Source organism: Pelobates fuscus, chromosome 3, assembly GCF_036172605.1.
Source record: "Pelobates fuscus isolate aPelFus1 chromosome 3, aPelFus1.pri, whole genome shotgun sequence".
NCBI lineage: Eukaryota > Metazoa > Chordata > Amphibia > Anura > Pelobatidae > Pelobates > Pelobates fuscus.
This window is the reverse complement of record NC_086319.1, coordinates 292,852,646-292,876,424: the sequence shown is the minus strand read 5'-3', so window position 1 is coordinate 292,876,424 and position 23,779 is coordinate 292,852,646. Positions and strand designations below refer to the sequence as shown.

At 40.4% G+C, this 23,779-nt stretch overlaps 1 protein-coding gene across 1 annotated transcript; it reads right to left on the bottom strand.

Annotated features, from left to right (window-relative positions):
- Nucleotides 1–596: 596 nt before the first annotated feature.
- ZNF703 (zinc finger protein 703) lies at nucleotides 597–4,484 on the bottom strand. Its single transcript, XM_063448683.1, has 2 exons — nucleotides 4,185–4,484; nucleotides 597–2,421 (listed from the first exon to the last, which is right to left on the bottom strand). The coding sequence occupies exons 1-2, from the start codon at nucleotides 4,395–4,397 to the stop codon at nucleotides 1,027–1,029; spliced, it is 1,608 nt and encodes a 535-aa protein (XP_063304753.1). The 5' UTR covers nucleotides 4,398–4,484; the 3' UTR covers nucleotides 597–1,026.
- Nucleotides 4,485–23,779: the final 19,295 nt, after the last annotated feature.

Below are 23,779 nucleotides of genomic sequence, written 5' to 3'. Positions count from 1 at the left end.
AATTTAATCAAGACATTATAAAAAAATGCATGTGGACTATTTTCCACAGAACCTACTACATGTTACAATATGTAGCCTTAATATTGCTGTAAAAAAATATATTAATTTTTTTTTTTTTATTATTTTAAGTGATGTACACTTTAAACTACATTTCAAAGTCCAAAGTCAGTAAACGCAGGTCATTAGCCTTGAAAAAAATGTAAAGTGCATTTAGGAAAACAGTGTTTCTTACCATTTGATTGGTCCTTATAGTCTTAATTATATTTCTGAAATTAGAAATAAGAAACGGCTTCTCTAAATCAAGGATGATGTACTGTACCCTTTGAAGACCAGCAGATGGCAGCCTAACTTTACTTTATATGAATAATATTCTGTTCAGTTATTAAAAGCATAAACAATCTGGAAATATTTAATAGCAAAAAAACAATGTTTATTATAATCAATACATTCCAGATATTGTACTATTGAATGCTTTGGCATTGAGTTTTTTTTATTTTTATTTTCCAATGTAATATTAGCAAGTAAACCCATTAAAAAATATCTTATTACGAAATAAGGGAAATAAAATTAGATGTCATTTAAAAGAACACAGGATGTATAATTAAGTTTTCATTTATTAACAAAATAAGATTTGCCAATTTTGGATAGCCATCAAAGTATTTTGCTTCCTTCTCTCTCTGCTCCCAACCCACTCCCACCATGCCGTAAGACACATTACAAAAAATACACTTCCTTTGAACTGTACAAAATCAAAATGAGGTTGAGTATTTTTTTTTTTTAACCTTCAAAAGGGACAAGAAAAGAACAGAGTAAATGATGGTTATCGTGCAAAAAGAAAGAAAAGAAAACATAGAAAATAAAAGAAAGCTCAAATGGAAGACAGACTGTTAATGAGAAAGAATAGAGTTTTGAGGGGGCACAGAATGTTTGCATACCATTGAATTGTTGTAAATAATGCACTTAATATTCCCAGCTTGAAGCTAACATACAGTAAATAAATATACAGTCTATGTTTTGGGGATCTATTTACTGATATCCTAGCGCAGAAGCTGACGTTAATCTCTGTCCATATAGAGCGTATGGGGAGTAGTATGATCCTGCTGGTAAAGAGGGCATTGGGAGACCACTGGGTGTTGTCAGGTGGGTTTTCCCATATGGGTGGTACCTGCTTAGTCCCAAAGTGTGTGGACTCCGTAATGACAGAGATCCCGGCAAAGTGTTAGGGCTTCCAGGCCCAGTGGGAGGAAGGTGGAGGTGGCAAGACGCAGCAGAACCCAAACCAGATGTGGGGTACCCAGCCAAAAGTTTGTCAGCCCCAGGTAAAGATGTGTGTGTCCTTAAGTGAGAAAGTAGTTCTTCTGAGGAGGAAAACCTTTTGTCACAAGGTCCAGATGCAGACACCCAGTTGCATATGTGGGGGACTGGATCGTTAGGGAGCATAAAGCCATAGGTATAGAGAGGGTGCCCAGACAATGTAGGGGTGACACTGGAAGACAGGGTGGTGTGCACTGAATGAAGAGGATGACTTGGATAAACTAGAGGGTATCCTGACTTTAACGCTGATGGATCGTGAACACAGGTGGAACAGCTGCTTGAGCCAAGGTGGGAAGGGTTGTGGTAGCTCAAACAGTATGGGTCCCTGCACAATCCTTGCATGAAAGAAGGAGGAGAGGCACCAGTCAGAGGGCTTGAACTAGGAGGTTTCCCTGGCAAACCTAAAGTCCCAGCTAGCTGATTACCAACCAGGCTTGATTTGGTGTGATCCAACCCAGAAACAAACTGGGATGGGTATCCAGCATATGCACCCACAATGGATCCATGGTATCCAATTCCAGATGGTGGAAGAGGGAAGACAGAGTGTCCTGGTTTATAGGGAGAAACCGGGGCAACATGTCCAGGTCCATGAGAAGGGGGCTCAGACTTGCTGCTGGGAGTAACATCTCCACTTTGGCTGGATTCGGCACTGGAGTTGCTGGTGCTAACTCTTGTTAGGTTGGGGTTGCCTTGAGATCCCTCAGAAGTGATTTTGATGATTTCGGGCTCCTTCTTCTCTTGAGTTTCACTACTTTTTGAGTCACAGTGCTGTCCAGGTGAGCTTACCCTTGAAGATGGCGATGGTGCATGAGGAGGGAAAGGTTGGCAAGAACCATTTGGAACTCTAAATCCAGCTTTGTCTGAAGAGCTGCTGGTTGATGATCCACTTTCTTTCCTGCTTTCCCCACCCTTTGAGTAAGGCTTGAAACTGGATTTATCCTCTAGAGGTGACTCTCCAAGCTTCAGTGAGGATGATCGGCCACTTTCCTTTTCATTCAGCCCGCTGGAAGTCACAGAGTTCAACTTTGATGATGGAGGAGGATCTGGCTTTCCAATCTGAGAACAGGTCTGGGCCAGCAATGCGAGGGGGCTTTTTTTGGCATCCAACTAGAAAAAGAGCAGATAAGGAGAAACTCCGGTTAGAAAGAAACAGACACTGCAATGCGCTCCAAATAATTAACATATTCAATTTTGTATTTTAAACTAAATGTGTGCCAAGACAATAATTAAACAGTAGAATAAGTTCATTATAAAAGATTTCAAAATAAATATTGCAAGCCCACAAGAACAGAATAGTCATCATAGGTATTGAAAAAGGGAATGTTTGTAAACCACAACACAATTGATCTATAATTGAGAATATCTATATTTAAAATGCCATAAATGCCGACTGTCTGCAGAATAACTTGTGTAGACCATGTACCCTATTCTATATCAAATCTTATCACTTAAGTCTTTGGGCTAAAGACAGAAATCTCTTTCAGGGAAACAGTTAACAATTATTTCTTATTACCCGAAAGGTAATTAATTTAGATTTGAGGTGACAAAACCTGAGCACAAAGAAGGAAAAAAGAATGATTAAACCTCTATTATTTTTACACCCCCCTTCCTCCCCCCCCCCTCTCGCTCTCTTTGCTCCTATTGAACAGAACCCAGCTTTCATTTCCAAGCCATAAATCTAGTGAAACTTTATCATTAGAGACTGCCACACAATGATTAATGATAGGAGTCCTGGAACTGACTGGAGAGAGGAGGAGGGGGGTATGGGTTAGGGAAACTGTAAGGGGGGAGAGGGGGGGGGAAAAAGCCTAAAATATATAATTAAATTTTTAAAAGTGGGTAAAAAGAAATAAAATATCACAGGGAAAGCTCGGGAGACCATTTTAAAAAACGAAAACTCGTTAAGAATTTCTCTCAGTTCCAACTCTATGTGTGTAATGGGCCAGGATCCTATTAAAAGGATAAATTTAAAAGCTGGTGGACAGGGAATTGTTATTCTTTCAAAACAAATAAAGTTCCAACATTTTTATTCTGTAATAAAACCTATACTATAAACTGTGGAGAGCAGGAGGCTGGGAGAAATCCTTTTAAAACAAGAGGCATATTGATCTTTTACTCTGTTACAACCTTATAACATCAAATAACAAACTAGGCTAATAAATCTACTTAAAATGGAGGGAGAGAAGAGAGAGATTGAGGGAATGAGTAATTGGAGCAGTCCTGAAAAGAACATAAAGAATACAAAATAGGAGACTGAAAAATAACAGGGTTTTGAGCTCTGAGATTCTAAGACTGGACAATAAACCATTGCTGGTCTGTGGACGGAGAGGGGAATAATTCAAAGTGGAAAAATGCAAACAGGGCACTCCTTGAAATGAAAGGGAGCGTTTGCTATTACTCAAACATCACTGGGTGTGTATACTTGTGATTCCATATCAGATTAGAGAACACGAGAGATAAGAATTATGCCATTCTTTAAGAATAAGAGACAGCTGTCAACACCCCGTTATCCCAGAGAAACCTCTCCAGAGGAGCGCAGAGAAGGGTAAAAAAAAAAAGCACGCAACACTATCAGATAGATAGATAATGTAAAAACACACATTAAAAGCCATTGTTAATCCATGATCTGAGACAGACATCACAGAGACACTTTAGAGCTGAACGAAAGCTGAAACTCATTTTATAGACAGACTCAAGACCTGACCTTGGTCCTTTAACAGAAATAACTCCTTTCAACCCAGTGCAGTCCGCCTAGTAGAAATTATAGACCAGATCCCCAGTGGAAAAAGAAAAGTACCCACTAGGACTAGACCCCAATGAGGATACAGATAGGATCCTATGGGGTAAGGTGTTCCGCAAGCTCTGCTTACCTCTATAGGGCTGACAGGGGTGGAGGATAGAGGCTGCAAGTATTCCGGGTGCAGTAAATGTCCTGTATGTGCAGTCAGCATTTTGAGCACCCTGATGGGCAGTCTGTTGGCTTGCCGAAGAGGGTGAGTGGGTGCTAGAGATGGGTAGGCTGCGTGAGAAGTACAGCTCTCTGACTCTGGCTCTGTGCTAGATCCAAGGGGAGAACAGTTCATTTGGAGGAGGGATGTCCAGGGTGCTGAGATTCCCCTTGTGCTCCCTTCCCTCCAGCTGGCTGCAAGGCTCTGCCTGCTAGACCCAGCCCAGTCCTCTCAACACTACTTCAAAGACTTGGCTTCAGCCAGCCAATCAGAAGCCGAGGGAGGGGAGGAGGGCAGGGAGTACAATGCAAGGAGGAGAATTCTATGGGATGAGAACTTTAACCCTTGCAGTGTTCTAGAATTCCATGCTTCATTGGTGTACAGTTTACATTAGTGCACATGACTGACGGTGACATTTATTGAATTTCAGACATTCTAGAGTGTCAGCATCATGTCATTTCAAATACTAATGTTTAAGAAGATAAATGTTTCAGTACATCACTGTGTACTTATATATCACAGGGGGTACATTTTAACTATATACACAGTATATTGGTACACACACAGAAAGGCAACAAATGTAGCTTTAACTTATAGTTGCCAATGTAAGTGTGTATAGGTAAAATATATATATTTTTTTTATTTGCATATTGTTGTGGCAATAGAGGAATATGTGAAATATTTTTTATTTGTTCTGATTTATTTATTTACACACACACATTTTCAGAATGCTACGGTGTACACACATGGCTAATCCCAGGGAATTCACTAAATCATTGTTCCTCCAGACATAATGATTTAGTGCTAGTCACATTAATGTACAAGCTGATCCTGTTCCGGACATTTTATCATCTCTTGCAGCAAGCACTTTATTTATTTACTTTTCAATTTGGCTCTGATTAGACATCTTCGCGGCTTTAACCTTTAAACTAAAACGGTTTCTCCTTTGCAGTGGCATTACATCCTGTCTCCAGAACCAACTGCGTTTTTATGGCATGTTGAGGTGGTGCTGGTTTCTGAGGACAGACACAAAGGCAGTGCCTGCTAACCTTTTGAACTCCAGCCTTTGTGTAAAATGGGGTGAGCTCACTAAAATAAGAATTATACTAATTCAAATCTGAATTGCAAAATTTAGGCAACAGTAGCTGATAAAAAAATTCTCCAGTTCAGTGGTAATCACAGCTTGACTATTTTTACCTCAGTTTTGTCATTCAGTTACAATTTGCTAGAATTTAGTGAAAGAACCTATCTGGTTCTAAAGATGCTGAGGCAGCCATTTGATTGCAACCGTTATTAACTATTACTGCCCTAGGATAAGCCCTCTTAAAAATCACCCATGATTCTTCTCACTGCCACAACAAAGAATTGCTCAACAGACACAGCTCATACAATTCGTATAATTGAAGGACACCCACTCCCAACTAAAAAGCAGTTAACGTATTTTTCCACTAGGGGGTGCTATTAATGCCTGGTTAACGTAAAGGTGCAGTTCCACTTTGCAGTTAGAGTGAAGATGCCCAGTTTGTATTTTAAAGAATTATACTCATATAATAAAAGCGTTAATGTGGCTGTATTTTAAAAGAGCTGGTTACATTTATGGACAGTTTTGTTTATTATAAGTCATTCATTTTATTTATCTCTATCAGTATTGATGTTGCATAAAAAGAACTCAAGCCATACACAGTGAATCTACTCTGTAATAACGATTAAAGCAATCTTATCAGATTCTATGTTTTTAAAGGGTCACTTCAGGTACCCACCCACACGTGCTAGGTGCAATGTGCAGGTTAGGCTGCAGTTATATTTTATTTTTAATGTATTCCTGATGCATCATGTGCTAGAATGACATTTCTCAGCTTATGCCATTGCATAATCACCGAATTGCTTCAGATGTAAGGGTGTACTATACTTACACTATATGGACAAAAGTATTGGGACACACCTCTTAATTATCGAATTCAGCTGTTTCAATCAGCCCCATTGCCCCAGGTGTATAAAGTCAAGCACCTAGCCATGCAGTCTGCATTTACAAACATTTATGAAAAAATGGGTCATTCTGAAGAGCTCAGTGAATTCAAGCATGGTACTGTGATAGGATGCCACCATGGCAATAGGTCAATTAGTGAAATTTCATCCCTGCTAGATATTCCATGGTCAACTGTAAGTGGCATTATTGGAAACTGGAACAGCTGCAGCTCAGCCATGAAGACGAAGACCACGCAAAGCTAGGGTCACTAGAATGCAGAGGTGCACGGTGCTTAAAAGTCGCCAATTCTCTGCTGATTTGATTGCTGAAGAGTTCCAAACTTCCACAAGCATTATTATCAGTATAAACACTGTGCGGTGGGAGCTTCATGGGATGGGTTCCCATGGCCGACCAGCTGCATGCACCTCACATCACAAAGTACAATGCCAAATATTGGATCAAGTGGTGTAAAGCACGTCTTCACTGGACTCTGGAGCAGTGGAAGAGTGTTCTATGGAGTGACCATCATGCACCTCTGTTAAGCAGTCTGATGGGCGAGTCTAGGTTTGGCAGATGCCATTCAAACGTTACCTGACTGACTGCATTGTGCCTACTGTAAAGTTTGGTGGAGACAGGATAATGGTTTGGGGCTGTTTTTCGGGGGTTTGGCTAGGCCCATTACTTAATGCTACAGCATACCAAGTCATTTTTGCTTATATCTTTGTGGGAACAGTTTAGGGAAGGCCTTTTCTATTCCAGCATGACTGTGCCGCAGTGCTAAAATACATGGTGTGGAAGAACTTGATTGGACTATTGGATGAATGACCAAAATTCCCAGACAACTACTTCAAAAATCTTGTGGAAAGCCGTTATAGCAGACTAACTACACATTGATGTCTATGTATTTAGAATGCAATGACATTAAAGTCTTTGATGGTGTATTGGTCAGGTGTCCCAATAATTTGTTCATAGAGTGGTCCTCTACTGCACTCTTCACTCCAGTAAGTGCTTCAATAAAGTTGATGGAAGCATGACTGTTTTACGGGACATGAGGTTGAAAGTAGCAATATGAAAATAGGATTTATATTTACTGTAACCTAAAGGGGATGCCTACGTATATCTGAAGCATTTGTTTTAATACAAAAATCCTTTACCCGATAAGGATATTATCAGAACACAGTTTATCACAGTGAGAGTGGTTACTTGGCTAAGTTTGATGGGATTCCACTACTGCAGGTTTTGGCTTCATAGTATGATCTCTTTCCCAGAATCCTTTGCTTTGCATTGTCTGCCTTCTGATTTAGGGTATTTCTTATCTGATACCTCGGTGATAATTTGAGGTAAGGCGGTTACAATGAATTACAAGTGAGTGTGGCCTAGAATAGGACTTTTTCAAGTTTCTCAGGAAGTCTGTTGCTTAGCTTAACTGCTTAAAGACAGCAATGTGGACACCACAGCCATAAAAATAAATACATAGAGAAAAGACTGTGACTAGCTGAATATTTAACCCCTTTTCAATTAACCAGACCTGCAATGCATTACATGAGAACCATATATTTCAGTGTCGGTTTATATTGCTAAGTCGGATTCGGCTTTGGTTTATTACGGCCCAATTATAAACAATTCCATTTATTGTTACATGTCATGGCAAAACAGCAGTGTGTGTTAAAACCAGCACATTTGTTAGAAAGGACATAATTCACAGGAATTTGAGCCAAGAGCTGCTGTAACAGAGGCCATGCTAATAATACACAGGTTGTAAATTCTCAGTGAGAGCTGGCTCAGTTCTATGACATGTATACATTAATTGTATACAGCACGTCCATTCCTGCGTAAACACTGCAGGCATGCTGATTTAGGGCTCTGATCTGGACACACTTAAAGAGGGAGAGACAGCTGTGCACCCATGGCCTGTGGAATTTGGACTAAGGATTTTTTTTCCAAGGCCAACCCCATTAAACCTTTAGATCAGAGCTAGCTTAAACTTTTTAAATTGTATCCTTTTATCTTATAGGTTTACAGCTTTACTCACTTGTCATTCATATTGGATCTATCTTGACATTGGACATTTGGGCAGCCTTGAGTTAGTGGAAGACACAATATCAGCCTGAAGCATAAAGATTCTTATCTTGCAATTACACCAGAACATATTCCTCATTGCTAAACAGTGAAAAAATAGCATTTCAAATGCGCTATTCTCAAAATTATCTATGTATAGTAATTTTCTTCTGTGCATCTATCTGTCTGTTTTTATGTCCATCCTTCTTTCTATCTGTCTGTCTATCGTGGATATATATAAACTGATCTGCCACAACATTAAAACCACCTGTCAAATATTGTGTAAATCCCCCTAAATGCCAAAACAGCTCTGAGGAGTCGAGGCATGGACTCCACAACACCTCTGAATGTGTCCTGTGGTATCTGGCACCAAGATTCTTTCAGTCCTGCAAGTTTTGAGGTGGGGCCTCTATGGATCAGATTTGTTGCACCAGCACATCCCACAGATGCGCAACAAGATTGAGATCTGGGAAATTTGGAGGTCAAGGCAACGGCTTGAACTTTTTGTCTTGTTCCTCAAACCATTACTGAACAAGTTTAGCAGTGTGGGTTCATTACATCTGGGAACATGAATGCCAGTACTTATGGTTTCTCAGAAGAACATTTCAAAGAGCATAAAACTGCCTCCTCCTGCATGCCTTTTCCCCATAGTGCATCCTGCTGCCATCTTTTTCCCAGCTAAACAACACACATGCACTTGGCTATCCACCAGATTTAAAAGAAAACAAGATTCCTCAGACCAAGCTACCTTCCCCCAGTGTTCCTTGGTCCAGTTCTGACACTAGTGCCCTTATTGTAGGCACTTTCGGCGGTGGACAGAGGTCATCATGGACACTCCAAGCAGGATACAGCTATGCAGCCCCATATGCAGCAAACTGCAATACACTGTGTACTATGACACCTTTCTATAATGGCCAACATTAAGTTTTTAATCAATTTGAGCTATAATAACTCTTCTTTGTGATTTGACCAGCTGAGCTAGCCTTCACTCCCCATGTGCATCAATGAGCATTGGGTGCCCATAACCCTGATGCCGGCTCACTGATTGTCCTTATTTGCACCACTTTTGGTAGGTACTAACCGCTGTATACCAGGAACACCACACAGTATTCACTTGCTGCACAATTTCCTATCTCTTGACAGGTGCCATTTTAACAATATAATCAAAATATATAAACAAAATAATATGTTATTCGCTTCACTTGTCAGTTGATTTAATGTTGTGGCTGATCAGTGTGTGTGTGTGTGTGTGTGTGTGTATATATATATATATATATATATATAATTTGCCCAAGGTCACCTACTGGTAAGGTGGTCAGACTGGGATTCCAACCTAGTTCATCGACATCACCACCACTCTAAACAGCTGCTATATCTGTATAAAGATGAAAATGCAGACTTCTAGAACAGATGATGTCAGATACTGGTTTGATATATATATTATATGATGAACAGGGTTAGCAGTAGAGTTAATCCTCATGAACATACTAGTGCAGTGGCTTGCACTGTGTGGTGGCATCTTTGTTTCACTGCTTGTGAAATAGATCAGAAATGCATTTGTCTGAATCTTCACTAAAGTGAGGATTCAAAGTGAATTTCAAATTTAGGGGCAAAATACCCAAATTCTCACTTTAGTAAACTGACTTGACTAAGGAGCTCACTTAGTTATGTAGTCACAGTTATGGTCACAGACATTGATTTGACTCTGTGTGTGGTGTCCAAGTAGTGTGCTCATGCTCAGACAACACATGATTGGCAATAAAGCTTTATGGCGTTTCTCTTGTAATCGGCTTCAGCTTTGGGTACAGAGTTTTTATGTGTGAGTACCAACTACTATCAAAGATGGTTTGCAGATCTTTACAGGTCATTATTAGATGTACAGTGACGGCAAAGATCAATGTCCTGGTTGATTGCGACATCATGTAAATGCTCGAGGGTGGCCTACTTGATCTTCTACCACTTAAAGTGCTAAAAGGAATGATCAACTTCACTGACATTATCTGGCTACCTGCTCCTCTATTGCACCTTATCTCTGACATGTATTAAAATAAAAGCACCCTGGTCATTTGCTCGATCACTCTGTTAGTCCTGACTTGAAAGTCTTTATAAGCCTAAGGGAAATTATTAACAAGTTATTCCACTATGGTTTGAGAAAGACTGAAAACTATTTGACTCATTTTGTCACCTTGCATGCAATTGGATTGTATTCAAGGTGATTTAAGACTGCAGTAGCAAAGGGAATAAATATGTATGTCAATCAGATAAATTTATTGGATGTAAATATGTGATTATGGTTACATGTTACACACTTATTTTTTACTTTGTCAATTTGCAATAATTTGAACACTTGTAAAGTTGAAACAGGTGCCAACTAAATGTGAAAATAATGTAAAGGGTTAGTGTTTTATCAAAGCAATATGTTATCACTATGTACAAATATATTCAAGGTCAGCATAGGGCTTTGCGGTCTACTTTTCATCCAATACAATAAGCAAATTACAAAAGGGCAGCTTGAGATCAGAAAGCAGTTCCATCTAACTCCAAAAAAGCAAAGGGAAAATAGAACAGTGAGGGCAATAAAGCCCTACTTCATTGCCCTATCGGCTAAGTTATGATGAGCGGTATCTTTGAAGACTTTTACAAATTGTTCAATTGATTTTTTTTTTTAGCATGCGAATATACCCTGAAACACTATTTGAAATCATGGAGCTGTATTTTTTTGGGGGAAAAACTAGCAATTTAATAGAGGTAGAAGTCTTTTTATTATTATATGATCTGGATCACAGAAAATAAAGTTAGACTTGGTGGACATACGTTTTTTGTCAACCTCAATATTTCATTACTAACTATTAAACAATAAGGTAATATTATGGTTAATTAGCAATGTCTGAGCTGGTATAAGGAGTAACTGGTGCAGAATTGGTAATTTATATGAGAAATTTTATCAGATAATATATCTATTTATGGTTCAATCCTGGACCCCAACTTCCCATCATTGGTTAAAATCATCACTCTTAAATTCAAAGAGCTGTCTACATACACCATGTTGAGATCCTAGTAATATATTTAGCCCAGCAGCCCCTGTAAATCTAAACACAATAATTGCATGTGTACTATTATTACATAGCAAGGCAGGCATAACTAATAATCATAACCCAGAGGTTTCCAAACCTCAAAGAACACTAGCAAGCAAGACTCTAGGCCTTCTGCCATATTAATATGATTAATGTAGTAGTCTTATCCTTTTTTGACAAAGTGCTGCAATAAATCAAAGACTTGTACAATTAATCTGAAATTAAAAAAGAATTGGCCCCTTTCGCTGGAATATAAACCCAGTTAAGTTAGGCAAATGGGCAAAAATTATAGCAGATGTAATAGTGGATTTGATTTATTTGAATTTACTGAAAGAGAAGGAGTCACAAATGGAAATAAAAAGCTGTAAAACTAGTTTTGAGACCCTCCTTATTTTTGAGTCCTCTCTGTAACATAAGCCCTAGATATATTTTATAACTGATAAAAATGTCCAATATTACAGAAAACATGGATTAGATGATACACCAGCTTTAAATGTACTGGTAAAAGTATTGCATGAAGGTCATTAGTGGTTTAGAGGCCTGGGGATTTCTTTAATTTCATGATGGAATCATTTATGGACTCCCTGGGCTACAAGAGGTGTCCCCTGATATGTCAAATGATGGGCAAGTGAGTCCCAGGACTGAATATGGCAATCTGCACATTGTTAATATATTTTTTGATTACTTTGGTATGAGGGGTTAATGTTCGGCCAAATTCTGCAGGATGTGTGTTTTTGTTAGTAAGCAAGTCTGTATGAGGTGGGGGCTGTGAGGGAATAAGATGGCACATTACAGAGGGCTGTTAAAACCCGCTGCTTTGAAGAGGAGACATCAGTCAGAACAAATTGCTCCTCTGTTTGAATACCTTTGCTCCTTTGCACGGACATCAGCTCCACAGGCCCATTTATCACTTCCCTGCCTGACAGTTTTATGCTTCCTTTCATTAACTGCTTTGTGAGGGATTGCAATAATCTCACTAGAACATTCTAGAAGGAGAATTTTTCCCCCTTTTCTTGAGACAGTTGGGCAAGGCAAATGTACCAATGTAATCTGCAGTTCAGATGATTTCAACAGTTTATCTGTCACTTAGCCAGCCTAGTACTTAGCGAGTCCCTAAAAAACACCAGCCCAATATCCAATTGAAAATTGACCTGAAACCCATATTGTAATACAGTAGTCAATAGGCCAAAAATGTAAAAAAAAAAAGAAGAAAAATCAAATCTGTTCCAAAGTTTACCCAAAAATTGTACAATTATTTCAAGATTGCTACAGATGTCAATTTGTGTAAAACTACATTCATGACTACGTTTACTGTTCTAAGAATGTGTATTCAAATCTTATCTTCTTACATTGCTATAAAAAAAAGCCTGGTCAAAATCACAACAATCCCTGTATTGATACATTATAGTAAACCTGGATCTCTTCCGGAATATTGGTCGCTATGTAAACTGCTCTAAAGATCACACTATATAATTTTAGAAAAGCATATTACAGTTGTTTATTTCATTATTAGTTGATTTACAAAGTAACACAATACAATTAAGTCCTGTAGTGTGAATAGAGACAATCTACAGTAAAGTACTGACATGCAGAAAAGTATATCCCCTGGACCAACCAGGAAGGGGTGCATGACTACTGGAATGCATGGTTAGGTGGTTTCTATTGGGTCCAAGTTTGGAACATGTACTATTGGATTGTGCATCACTGGTGTGAATTGATACAATTAGGGTTTAAATGTAGGTGAAAGCTGAGGGCTTACCTCTTTGATCCAGGCAGCAGGATTGGTAACGGACCCATAACAGGTCCCAACAGTGTTTGTGGTCTTTATTGTTTTTTTTCTGTTTGTGTTGTTGTTGTTGTCACAGCTGCAGAAAGTGCCTTCTCAGAGCACGATTAATAGAACAAGCAGCTACAAATGTGGGCATTAGGAAGATGTACCTGACCTGAAGATAGAAGGGGGCATGAGCTCTTGGTTACGTAACCGGGGAATTGGCAGAAGGTATTGATATTCTGGCACGTTAAGACTAAGCTCAGTAAAGCTGTGGCCAACGCCCTTTGCCAAATTGCCTGTGTCTGTTAGTATTATTTGGGAGTTATAAGTAGCACCGTCATTACCAATCCAGCACAATATAGATTAGCAAGAGTTCCATTTTATAGAGCATTGGTTGAAAACGGTGACATAAAAATTATTTGTACAGTATTAACATATTCTGAGGATTACGATTCCTTTCAAGCATTGCACAAACACATTTTACAATATTATGTTATTCATTTATTTTGCTTATATTAAAAATGTATACACAAATTTATTTTATTGTCTCTCTTGTACAAATTGCCAATACATAAAAAGGGACAAAACCAAATGGCACTAGGAAGTTTGTTGAAAGTTGCTTTTATCAGTGCTCCACAATTCCCCAGTTGACCCACTGATAGGCAAGATTATTTACTAGACCAGGATTTTTGTTGGCAATTGACAAGGGATTTATTTTTTAATTAGCTGTATTATAAAAAGAATATCCAGCTATTTTTCTAGCTCTGCTATTTTGACCAATAGTTTAAAAATTAATGTTTGATTCCTAAAAAAGTTAGATTTCTCTTGTCAATTCAAATCCCATTTTCAATGGCAAATCCCAAGAATGGAAAATTCATCTTTGAATATTAGCCCAGAAAAGCTAAGCTGACAATCCAGCTGATCTGGAGAAGTTTCAGTTCTGGTATTTTGACATAACATTTCAAATTAATTTAAAAATTAAGATTTGAAATGAATTGGACAATTCCTGACAATTCCTAATTTAATTAACAAAAAATATTTTAGGGGACGGGGCTTAACCGGGGGCCCGGAGCGAACGCCATTACTCGCGGCTCCCGAGACAAACGGCTTAATCTAACTAAAATCAAGAGCTGACCCGATCATCCGACTGTCACGATCGGCAGACCGACCTCAGCACGACACAAGGAGCTGGTACATGCCGTTTTTTCTGCAATCCGGGCTGAAACGGCGCAAAAGGAGGCTTGCGGCTTACCACCTACCCCCGGGCCTCAGCCTCGAGGAGTGGCAGAATCCCTTCCAGATCCTAGACGTAAGAACAAAGACAGCCACAACCACTACGCCGGGGCACCTACCCAAAATGGGGAGGAGATCACAAAGACCTCCGCAGGGGACACCAGGAGACTCCAGAGACATCAGGTCCATGCTTCAGAAACAGGCCCAAAGCAAGATGGCGATGCCTGAAGCAGGTACAGCCACCAATACACCCCAAGCTCTCACACAGGAGGAGACAGCCTCAAATTGAACAACAGAACTGTGAACAAGCTGCTCCACCTTACCCTGACTTTTCCAATTTGGGCAGCAGATATTGCGGTGATACAGACAGATCTGCAGATGGTGACAGACAGGGTCCGCGCCACAGAAGACGACATCATAGATGTAAAACAAGCAGTGTCCACCATGGGAGAATCGCTCCAAGAAGTGCAGAAAGCCCAACAAACACTCTCCCTACAGCTTACTATGCTAGATGACCGCTCCAGACAAAACAACCTGAAGATCAGAGGGGTACCTGAAACCATTACAAAGGAGGAACTGCCCCACTATCTGAGGCGCCTAGTGACATCACTACTACCACCGACACAAGCCAAAAAAGTAACAGTCGACAATATATTCCACCTACCAAAATCGTCCCGGGCCCCATCTTAGGCTGTCAGCGACATCCTCATCCACTGCACATCCGCACAAGACAAGCGGACACTCCTGGCGGCACTACGGGACCACATGCCCTACCAGTTCAAGGGCTCAGACCTGTCATTCTATCAGGATCTATCACGGCCTACCTTACAGTGGAGGCGCACAATGATCCCAGTGACAAGCCGACTCAGAAACGCTGGAATAGCGTACCGCTGGACGTCACCAAGATTACTCAGCGTGCCCCACAATGGGAAAGCTCACACCATATCTTCATCAGAAGAAGCTCCAGCCCTATCCGGGAAACTGGGACTAACCACACCCCCTGACGACACAGCCAGCACCCACACTTGGGACCCGGCGACTGTAGTTCCCTTCACCCCGAGACACCAACAGGAACCACGGAATGGGACTTGAAAGACCAACTAGACACAAAAGGGGAGTTCCAACCCCGCGAGTGGGGGTGCCCACGACCCCCCGCATCCCCTATGGTTAGGGGACCTCCAAGCACGAGCCTAACTATTCTCACTCAGACACATAGGCTGCTAACGAGCCATACACTTGACATTCAACTACCGCAGTTAAGCAATACCGGTTCATATTTGTTCCTCATACTTATATAAGCCCACCTTACCATATTTGAACGGACACACTGATTCAGCTTGTACCACATCTAACACCCTAAGATTACCGTAGTACATCTCTCTTGAGCAAAGCATAGTACACGCACCCCATTAATATTTCCAAGCACTGACTAACCCAGCTTACCTCCAAGAGTAACCCACGTCTAATTAGTGTGTAGACACGCTAGAAACTGAGAATATAAACATAACCTCCTATATATAGGTTAGACTAGCAGAAAGCGTTATGCCTATTTGTATCAACAAATAATGGGTACTACTGGTTTAAAAACTGCAGACTATCTGCCAGACTATCACTATACGTAAAAACGTGTGACCTAGCAATATTTTGAAACGTATAAACCTGTTCACGCCCACCTAGCTACGTAATTTGACTCACAAAACAAAAAATGTGCAATGTTTATGATGCCATATCTATGTTATAATATGTTTCCTTACTTGCTTGCACCAGCTATCGTGGCAGTGCAAACGTGTCTGTTACCATTATGCACAAATAAAAGAAAGATTGACAAAAAAATATATTTTCAGTGATAAATTAAAAACTGGTAAGCTGGACAAATCATCCATTTCACATGTTCTTAGCTTTGCCCTTGGTGTCTCTGTTTAGGGAACAAAACCCTTTATTTGTTAGCCAAAAAAAAACCAAACAAAACAGCCATACTGCCAACAGTTTCTTAGACGTAAAAACGACAACAAAAAAATAAAACCATACACATCACTGCAGAGCTGCAAATTAATTTATTATATGCTGGGTTTGATATGTGTGCCATATGGAAAATTAGAAAGTGCCCTCAAAAAGCACTTACGTTAGTTTTATGGTTTGTGTGCAACATAAAAAGCAGTTTGTGACAGAAAGGAACAAAAATCGTGCTCACAAATATGACAATGACTCCGCTGAGCATGCTGTGATCTAAAGGCCCAAGAGTACCACTAGCCTTTAAATTACAAGGCATGTCATATAACTTCCCCATGCCTTATTCTCTTTATGAGTTATTACTGAGCAGGACAATTCCTTATGCCAGGAGAGTATAATCTGCTCCATTCTAGAAGACAAACTGGGAAATGGAGTAATAAAATGAGTATTGCTTCAGAATGACATGTTTAGAGAATAGGTTAGGTCTTCATTAGTTGGGGAAAAAAGATTCCAGTTGTCTCCTTGAAAAAGGTTCTGATAGTCTCCTATAGTTTTGAACATTTTAAAAAACAAAGGTTTAGATCCTACAGACTTGTGCAGGGCAAGAAAAAAAAGCACAGTTAAGCCATTTTTCCCGAAAACAGAAAATTCTTTGGGATTTCTAAATGTCGGTTCAGCATGGTAGAAGTACTGAATTCAATTAACCAAAAGGGCCCGAAAATGGGTCAATCGAAGCATTGCATGAGCCACCTAGGGAAATCCTCTGATCTTCCCAGTCAGCTTCAGTCCATTGCCATCATGGCTGATGGTCAGTCTAGACCTGTCAGCATGTGTACTAATTCAGTAATTGGTTTTAGAAGAACCTGTATATGTAGTGGACTAGATAGCTTATATTGAAGTACCTAGTCTTGTGTTGGCTAACTTTACTAGCTTGAAGTGCTAAGTTTATCTGAAGTCGCAAGTGCCTGTAGTGTACTATGTAGGCTTTTGTACTTGCATACAGTATAATAGGTAGATACCGTAATTCAGACCCTTAATGCAGTCATGTCACAAAAAAATTGACCTTTGTATTAAAGCAGCTCTGTGCTAAACACCAACATAGTTGACCTTTTATAATATGTATGTTCTGATAGATTTAAAGAATTGTAAATCGTTACTTCAAACTGACATGTAACATAAAGCAATGTACTAATTCTGTTTCTGTGTCGGATTACTATGTAAGTATTACACTGATTCTGCAGCATTCAAAAAGCCTTCTGAACCAAATCACAGGGAGTGGGAGTGGGAGAGAGAGAGAGTATGAGAGACAATAAACGCATATATTTTAAAATTATAAGGCTGCCTTTATTTTTCTTTCTGGTGAAATGCAGGTCCTCCCTGTAATCAATCATCCAAGCTTGTCATGGACCTGTCACTCCGGACACACTCACAGGGCTCTTATTATAACAGAGCTGGAACAAGATTGATTTAATTGCCTCTAAATGAACAGAAGCAGGTCACCAAGACCCAAGAAGCCTGGAAACAGAGAGACACACTATGAAAGGGGCTGTGCGAGAGGAGCCATTTACAAAGGATCCCTACTTTCCTTGCCAGATAGACTGATTGGGTTAATGTTAGCCTATATTTTAGTTAAATTACTGTGTAGCTGACATGCACACACTGATACTAAATCAGACATTGTAGTACAAATACACCCTAAACTATACTGTATTTAGCACATGCACTCAATCCCTTTTCATTTGTTTGTGTTCCATTTTGAACATATACATTTAAAACATTTTAAATGCCGAGAGGGTTATTTACTAAAGTGAGGATTCAAAATAATTTAAAATCTAAAGCTATAGTAGCTGAACTGACAGCATAGCTGACTAGAGATTTTTTTTCTAGTTTAGCTATTTTGACCTTAAATTCACTTTGAATTCTCATTTTAGTAAATACGCCTTGAGTGATTTCTGACAGAAATCTGACAGATAAACAGATAAAAAGTTTTTTAAAAAAGTATCATTCTAGTGGACTCAGGGTAAAACAATGCCTCTAGGGCTTCCGTTAGGGTTAGTTGTAGCTTAGCTTGGTCCCTTTGGAGGTGATACAGGAAAGCACACATTTGAGTATCTGGAAGGCATTTAAGCAGATGTTTTTATATGATTTTGCTGAGAACGCATTCGGTGGGTTGTTGGTCCAGGACTGAGATCAAGACTGCAGAGTGGCAGAAAGCGATGGAACATATGCTGAACTTTGGATCACAGACTGCAAGCATCATCTATGCAGAGTTACCATCCTTCCCCACATGCCACCATTCTAAGAGTATTGACTCAGTGGCGTACACATAACCCATGGGGCCCTGATCCATGGGCTCCCCCCCTCCCTCCCTCTAACCCCCCACGATACACACACATATATACAGAGACACACACACATATATACAGAGACAAAAAAACACAGACAGATACATACAAAGACACATACATACAGACAGGCACACATACATACAGACAAGACACACATACATACAAACAAACAAACAGACGGGCAGGCACACATACAGACAGACAGACAGACAGACAGATAGATACATACAGACATACACATACACATACACATACAGGGAGTGCAGAATTATTAGGCAAGTTGTATTTTTGAGGAATAATTTTATTATTGAACAACAACCATGTTCTCAATGAACCCAAAAAACTCATTAATATCAAAGCTGAATATTTTTGGAAGTAGTTTTTAGTTTGTTTTTAGTTTTCGCTATTTTAGGGGGATATCTGTGTATGCAGGTGACTATTACTGTGCATAATTATTAGGCAACTTAACAAAAAACAAATATATACCCATTTCAATTATTTATTTTTACCAGTGAAACCAATATAACATCTCAACATTCACAAATATAAATTTCTGACATTCAAAAACAAAACAAAAACAAATCAGTGACCAATATAGCCACCTTTCTTTGCAAGGACACTCAAAAGCCTGCCATCCATGGATTCTGTCAGTGTTTTGATCTGTTCACTATCAACATTGCATGCAGAAGCAACCACAGCCTCCCAGACACTGTTCAGAGAGGTGTACTGTTTTCCCTCCTTGTAAATCTCACACTTGATGATGGACCACAGGTTCTCAATGGGGTTCAGATCAGGTGAACAAGGAGGCCATGTCATTAGATTTTCTTCTTTTATACCCTTTCTTGCCAGCCACGCTGTGGAGTACTTGGACGCGTGTGATGGAGCATTGTCCTGCATGAAAATCATGTTTTTCTTGAAGGATGCAGACTTCTTCCTGTACCACTGCTTGAAGAAGGTGTCTTCCAGAAACTGGCAGTAGGACTGGGAGTTGAGCTTGACTCCATCCTCAACCCGAAAAGGCCCCACAAGCTCATCTTTGATGATACCAGCCCAAACCAGTACTCCACCTCCACCTTGCTGGCGTCTGAGTTGGACTGGAGCTCCCTTTACCAATCCAGCCACGGGCCCATCCATCTGGCCCATCAAGACTCACTCTCATTTCATCAGTCCATAAAAGCTTAGAAAAATCAGTCTTGAGATATTTCTTGGCCCAGTTTTGACGTTTCAGCTTGTGTGTCTTGTTCAGTGGTGGTCGTCTTTCAGCCTTTCTTACCTTGGCCATGTCTCTGAGTATTGCACACCTTGTGCTTTTGGGCACTCCAGTGATGTTGCAGCTCTGAAATATGGCCAAACTGGTGGCAAGTGGCATCTTGGCAGCTGCACGCTTGACTTTTCTCAGTTCATGGGCAGTTATTTTGCGCTTTGGTTTTTCCACACGCTTCTTGCGACCCTGTTGACTATTTTGAATGAAACGCTTGATTGTTCGATGATCACGCTTCAGAAGCTTTGCAATTTTAAGAGTGCTGCATCCCTCTGCAAGATATCTCACTATTTTTGACTTTTCTGAGCCTGTTGTCAGGGTACCTGCGGTCTCTACCTCCGAAAGAGGTAGAGACTTAGCTGTTCCTCCATCCAGACGGCCTGATGGCTCCCTTCCCCAAGGTCTATCCGGTCATGCAAGGCCGGCCGCGAGGGGAGTGACTGCCTTTTACAGCATCTAGGCAGGAAGTTGTCATCAGGACACTCCTCCGGAACGACCTGTCACTCAATTGCTGCAGGACCAATCAGGACGCCTCGGAGGCGTGGTTACTGCTCTGAACAGGGTATTTAACAGAGCTTCGTTCATTAGCTCATTGCCCTGTCGTGGTTCTAGCTTGTTCTAGTCACTCAGTGCTTGTGTATTCTATTATCCCTTTTGGTTTTGACCCGGCTTGTTTACCTTACTCTGCTTATCTCTGTTACCCTTGATTCGGCTTGTCTCTCGCTTACCTGTCTTCTGTTACCCTCGACCTCGGCTTGTCTTTGACCATTCTATACTGTACTACTTACGTTAGTCCGGCCATTCTAAGGTCCGGTATACGTATCTGGCTACTGTTTGTACTCTGCGTGTTGGATCCCTGTCCCGATCCTGACACCTGTCAAGTCCTTCTTTTGACCCATTTTGCCAAAGGAAAGGAAGTTGCCTAATAATTATGCACACCTGATATAGGGTGTTGATGTCATTAGACCACACCCCTTCTCATTACAGAGATGCACATCACCTAATATGCTTAATTGGTAGTAGGCTTTCGAGCCTATACAGCTTGGAGTAAGACAACATGCATAAAGAGGATGATGTGGTCAAAATACTAATTTGCCTAATAATTCTGCACTCCCTGTACAGACATACAGACATACACATACATACAGACACACACAAGACACACACACACATACAAAGACACATACATACAGACAGATAGACACAGAGATAAATACATACAAACACACACACACACATAATGTTTAAGTCACCCTCCTGTTTCCTACCTTTTAGGTGCAGGAGGGTGACTTTCCCTGGGGTCCAGTGGTGGCTCAGGCTGGTGGTAGTCAGAGCTCCCACTCTGACTCCCTGTTCTTCCTCCCGTGCGGTCTGTGTGTGATAGCTGGGAGGAGTGATGTGCGGTCACTTCCTCCCAGCAGTGATGATCTCATCACAGGGGGCCCGGTTGCGATGTTAAAGTGCCCAGCGCTGACCGGGTCCCCTGACAATCCATCTCCATCGGGTGGCCCTGACAGCATGGGCCATCCGATGGGCACCTTAACATGCAGCCCCGGCGGTTTGCTGCATGGGCAGGGGCCGCAAATGGTGATGGCGGGCACCCGGTCGCAGGGTCTGCAGGGCAGCCGGGCCCCCTGGAGTGAAGGGCCCAGTCGCAGCTGTGACCCCTGTGATCGCGGTATGTATGCCAGTGCAGTGACTGAGTACCCTGATAGACTTTCTCTATCTTGGAATCCTGTGAATGTTTTTAATCGACTTGAATTTTTTATTTTACAGAAAGCACCATGGATCCTTCTTTTTCTGTGTAGATGCACTATAGTTGGATACCCATATGATATCATATACATAGGTTGATCAAGAGAGTGTATTTTGGAAGATTGTGTAATGTTCACAATTCATAGTATAGAATAATCACCAATTTCAGCTTCCACAGCAACTACAGTATCCATATGCACTGTAGCTTGGAAACGTATTTGCCACATAGTTTCTGCTGTAATAACTGTGTGGACTTAAGGAACACTATAGTGTTAGGAATACAAAATTATTCCTAACACTACAGTGTCTCTCTGCCTGTGCCCCCCACTCTGTCTCTCCCCCCGATCATAAAAAGGTTAAATAACCCTTTTAAACACTTAACTGATTCCAGTGCAGAGGCCCATCGCTAGGTCAGGCTCCTCCAACGTTAGCGGATAGGGGAACCTAATGCTCTTGCGCCGCACGTTCAGTAGGTCTTCCACATGGGAAAATCAATGTTTTTTTTTATGGGGGCTTTCAGGGTGCTGGATGCCCTCATGCAAAACTAAAGGCAGGAGCTCTAGTGGCTGACTGGTAGGTTAAGGGGACAGGGGCCTTGCACCCAGACCACTTCAATGAAATAAAATTGTCTGGTTACATTCAGTGCTGTGTTCCCTTTACACTTATGACAATTTATATTGGTACAAATGTACATTTGCTATTCATGCTTTTTCAATACTATATATCAGCTCCTGGTATATGACCCAAGATTTTAAATCTGGGTTAATTTTGCAGGTAGCTTGGTTTAGGTTTAGAATGTTTTAGTGTTAAGGAGCTTAGAGTATAGGACACGTAATAGGGGTACATACCTTTAAGATGCTGTGAACTATAACTGCCATGATTATAATATGGAAAAGCATTTTAAAGGCAGATACCATTAATCCCAAAACACCCTAACCCTAAAAACTGATAATCCTACTACAGAAGGTTCATTACTGAGCCTCGCTTCATAACAGCTCTGCGTACAGCAGTGTACTTACGTAGCATTGTAATTACATTGATCATTGTAAAATGTGCTATAATGCCACCTTTTTATACACTGTAGATTTTGTATTTTACTCTAAAGTAAGTCCATGCCTGAGTGACAGTGTGTCTGTCTTTGAGTGTTGGTGTGAATTTGTGTATGCATGTCAGTGATTGTGTGTTAATGTATCTATGAGTTGCCGGTATGTATGTATATGACTAATTATTAATGTGTATTTGTGCATGTGTCTAGTAACATGTATGCGTTTCTGTGAATATCAGTGGGGGGTGGATGCATGGCATTGCAAATTTTTCTTGTCCTGGGTACCACAAAAGATAAGAGTGGCTCTGCAGAACAAACTGGTACATTTATTGTGCTAATCCAACTGGGATCAGAAAAAAGAAACTATTTAATCCTCAACTAAAGCAAGTTGGTGAGCTGAGAATACACAACAAGTCCTTTCCAGCCAAACAATGACATCGGCATATGAAAGCTGGGACCATTAGACATGATAAAACAAGGTTATAGAGATAATGAAACGTCACAGAGGTTCTACGAAGAGCGATATGAAACGCCACTGCCGGGGACATGGATCCATTCCCAAAGTGCTGAGCTCGGAGGATCAGTGGGTTATAATTCTTCCGAAATTAACCTGTCCCCAGCAAGAGAGACGATGCAGGGCCCAGCACAACATTAACACAAATAGATATCACAGCTGCAGAAAGGGACTTATCAGTAAATTGGATATCAAATATCCAGATAATGCTTTACACCACAACCCACTGTGATCCTGAGCAAGGGATATATTTCAGGGAGTAATTAGAAGTTAATGAAAGAGTTGCTGAGGCTATTACAATTAGAATCCATTAATAGAGACCTGTCAGCTAATTACAAAGGAAGATTATTATTTACTACTTCATGGAAATTAATTGCAGTGTTTTGTTTTTTTTTTTACATTTGAAGTAAATTGCCTGTTGCAATAATTCAGTCAAATAATATAGCATAATTATTTTAATGCCACCAACAAAGCAAAGAAAAAACAAACACAATACTAACTCAAAGAGGAACGCTTCTCCTACTTTGTCATTGAACACATAT

What these genes read in the sequence shown, in the direction of transcription:
- ZNF703 (XM_063448683.1), bottom strand. Translation starts at nt 4,397, where the DNA reads ATGAACTGTTCTCCCCTTGGATCTAGCACAGAGCCAGAGTCAGAGAGC. An exon ending in CCCCTGTCAGCCCTATAGAG is followed by an intron (nt 2,422 to 4,184) that starts GTAAGCAGAGCT and finishes CTCTTTTTCTAG; the next exon opens with TTGGATGCCAAAAAAAGCCC.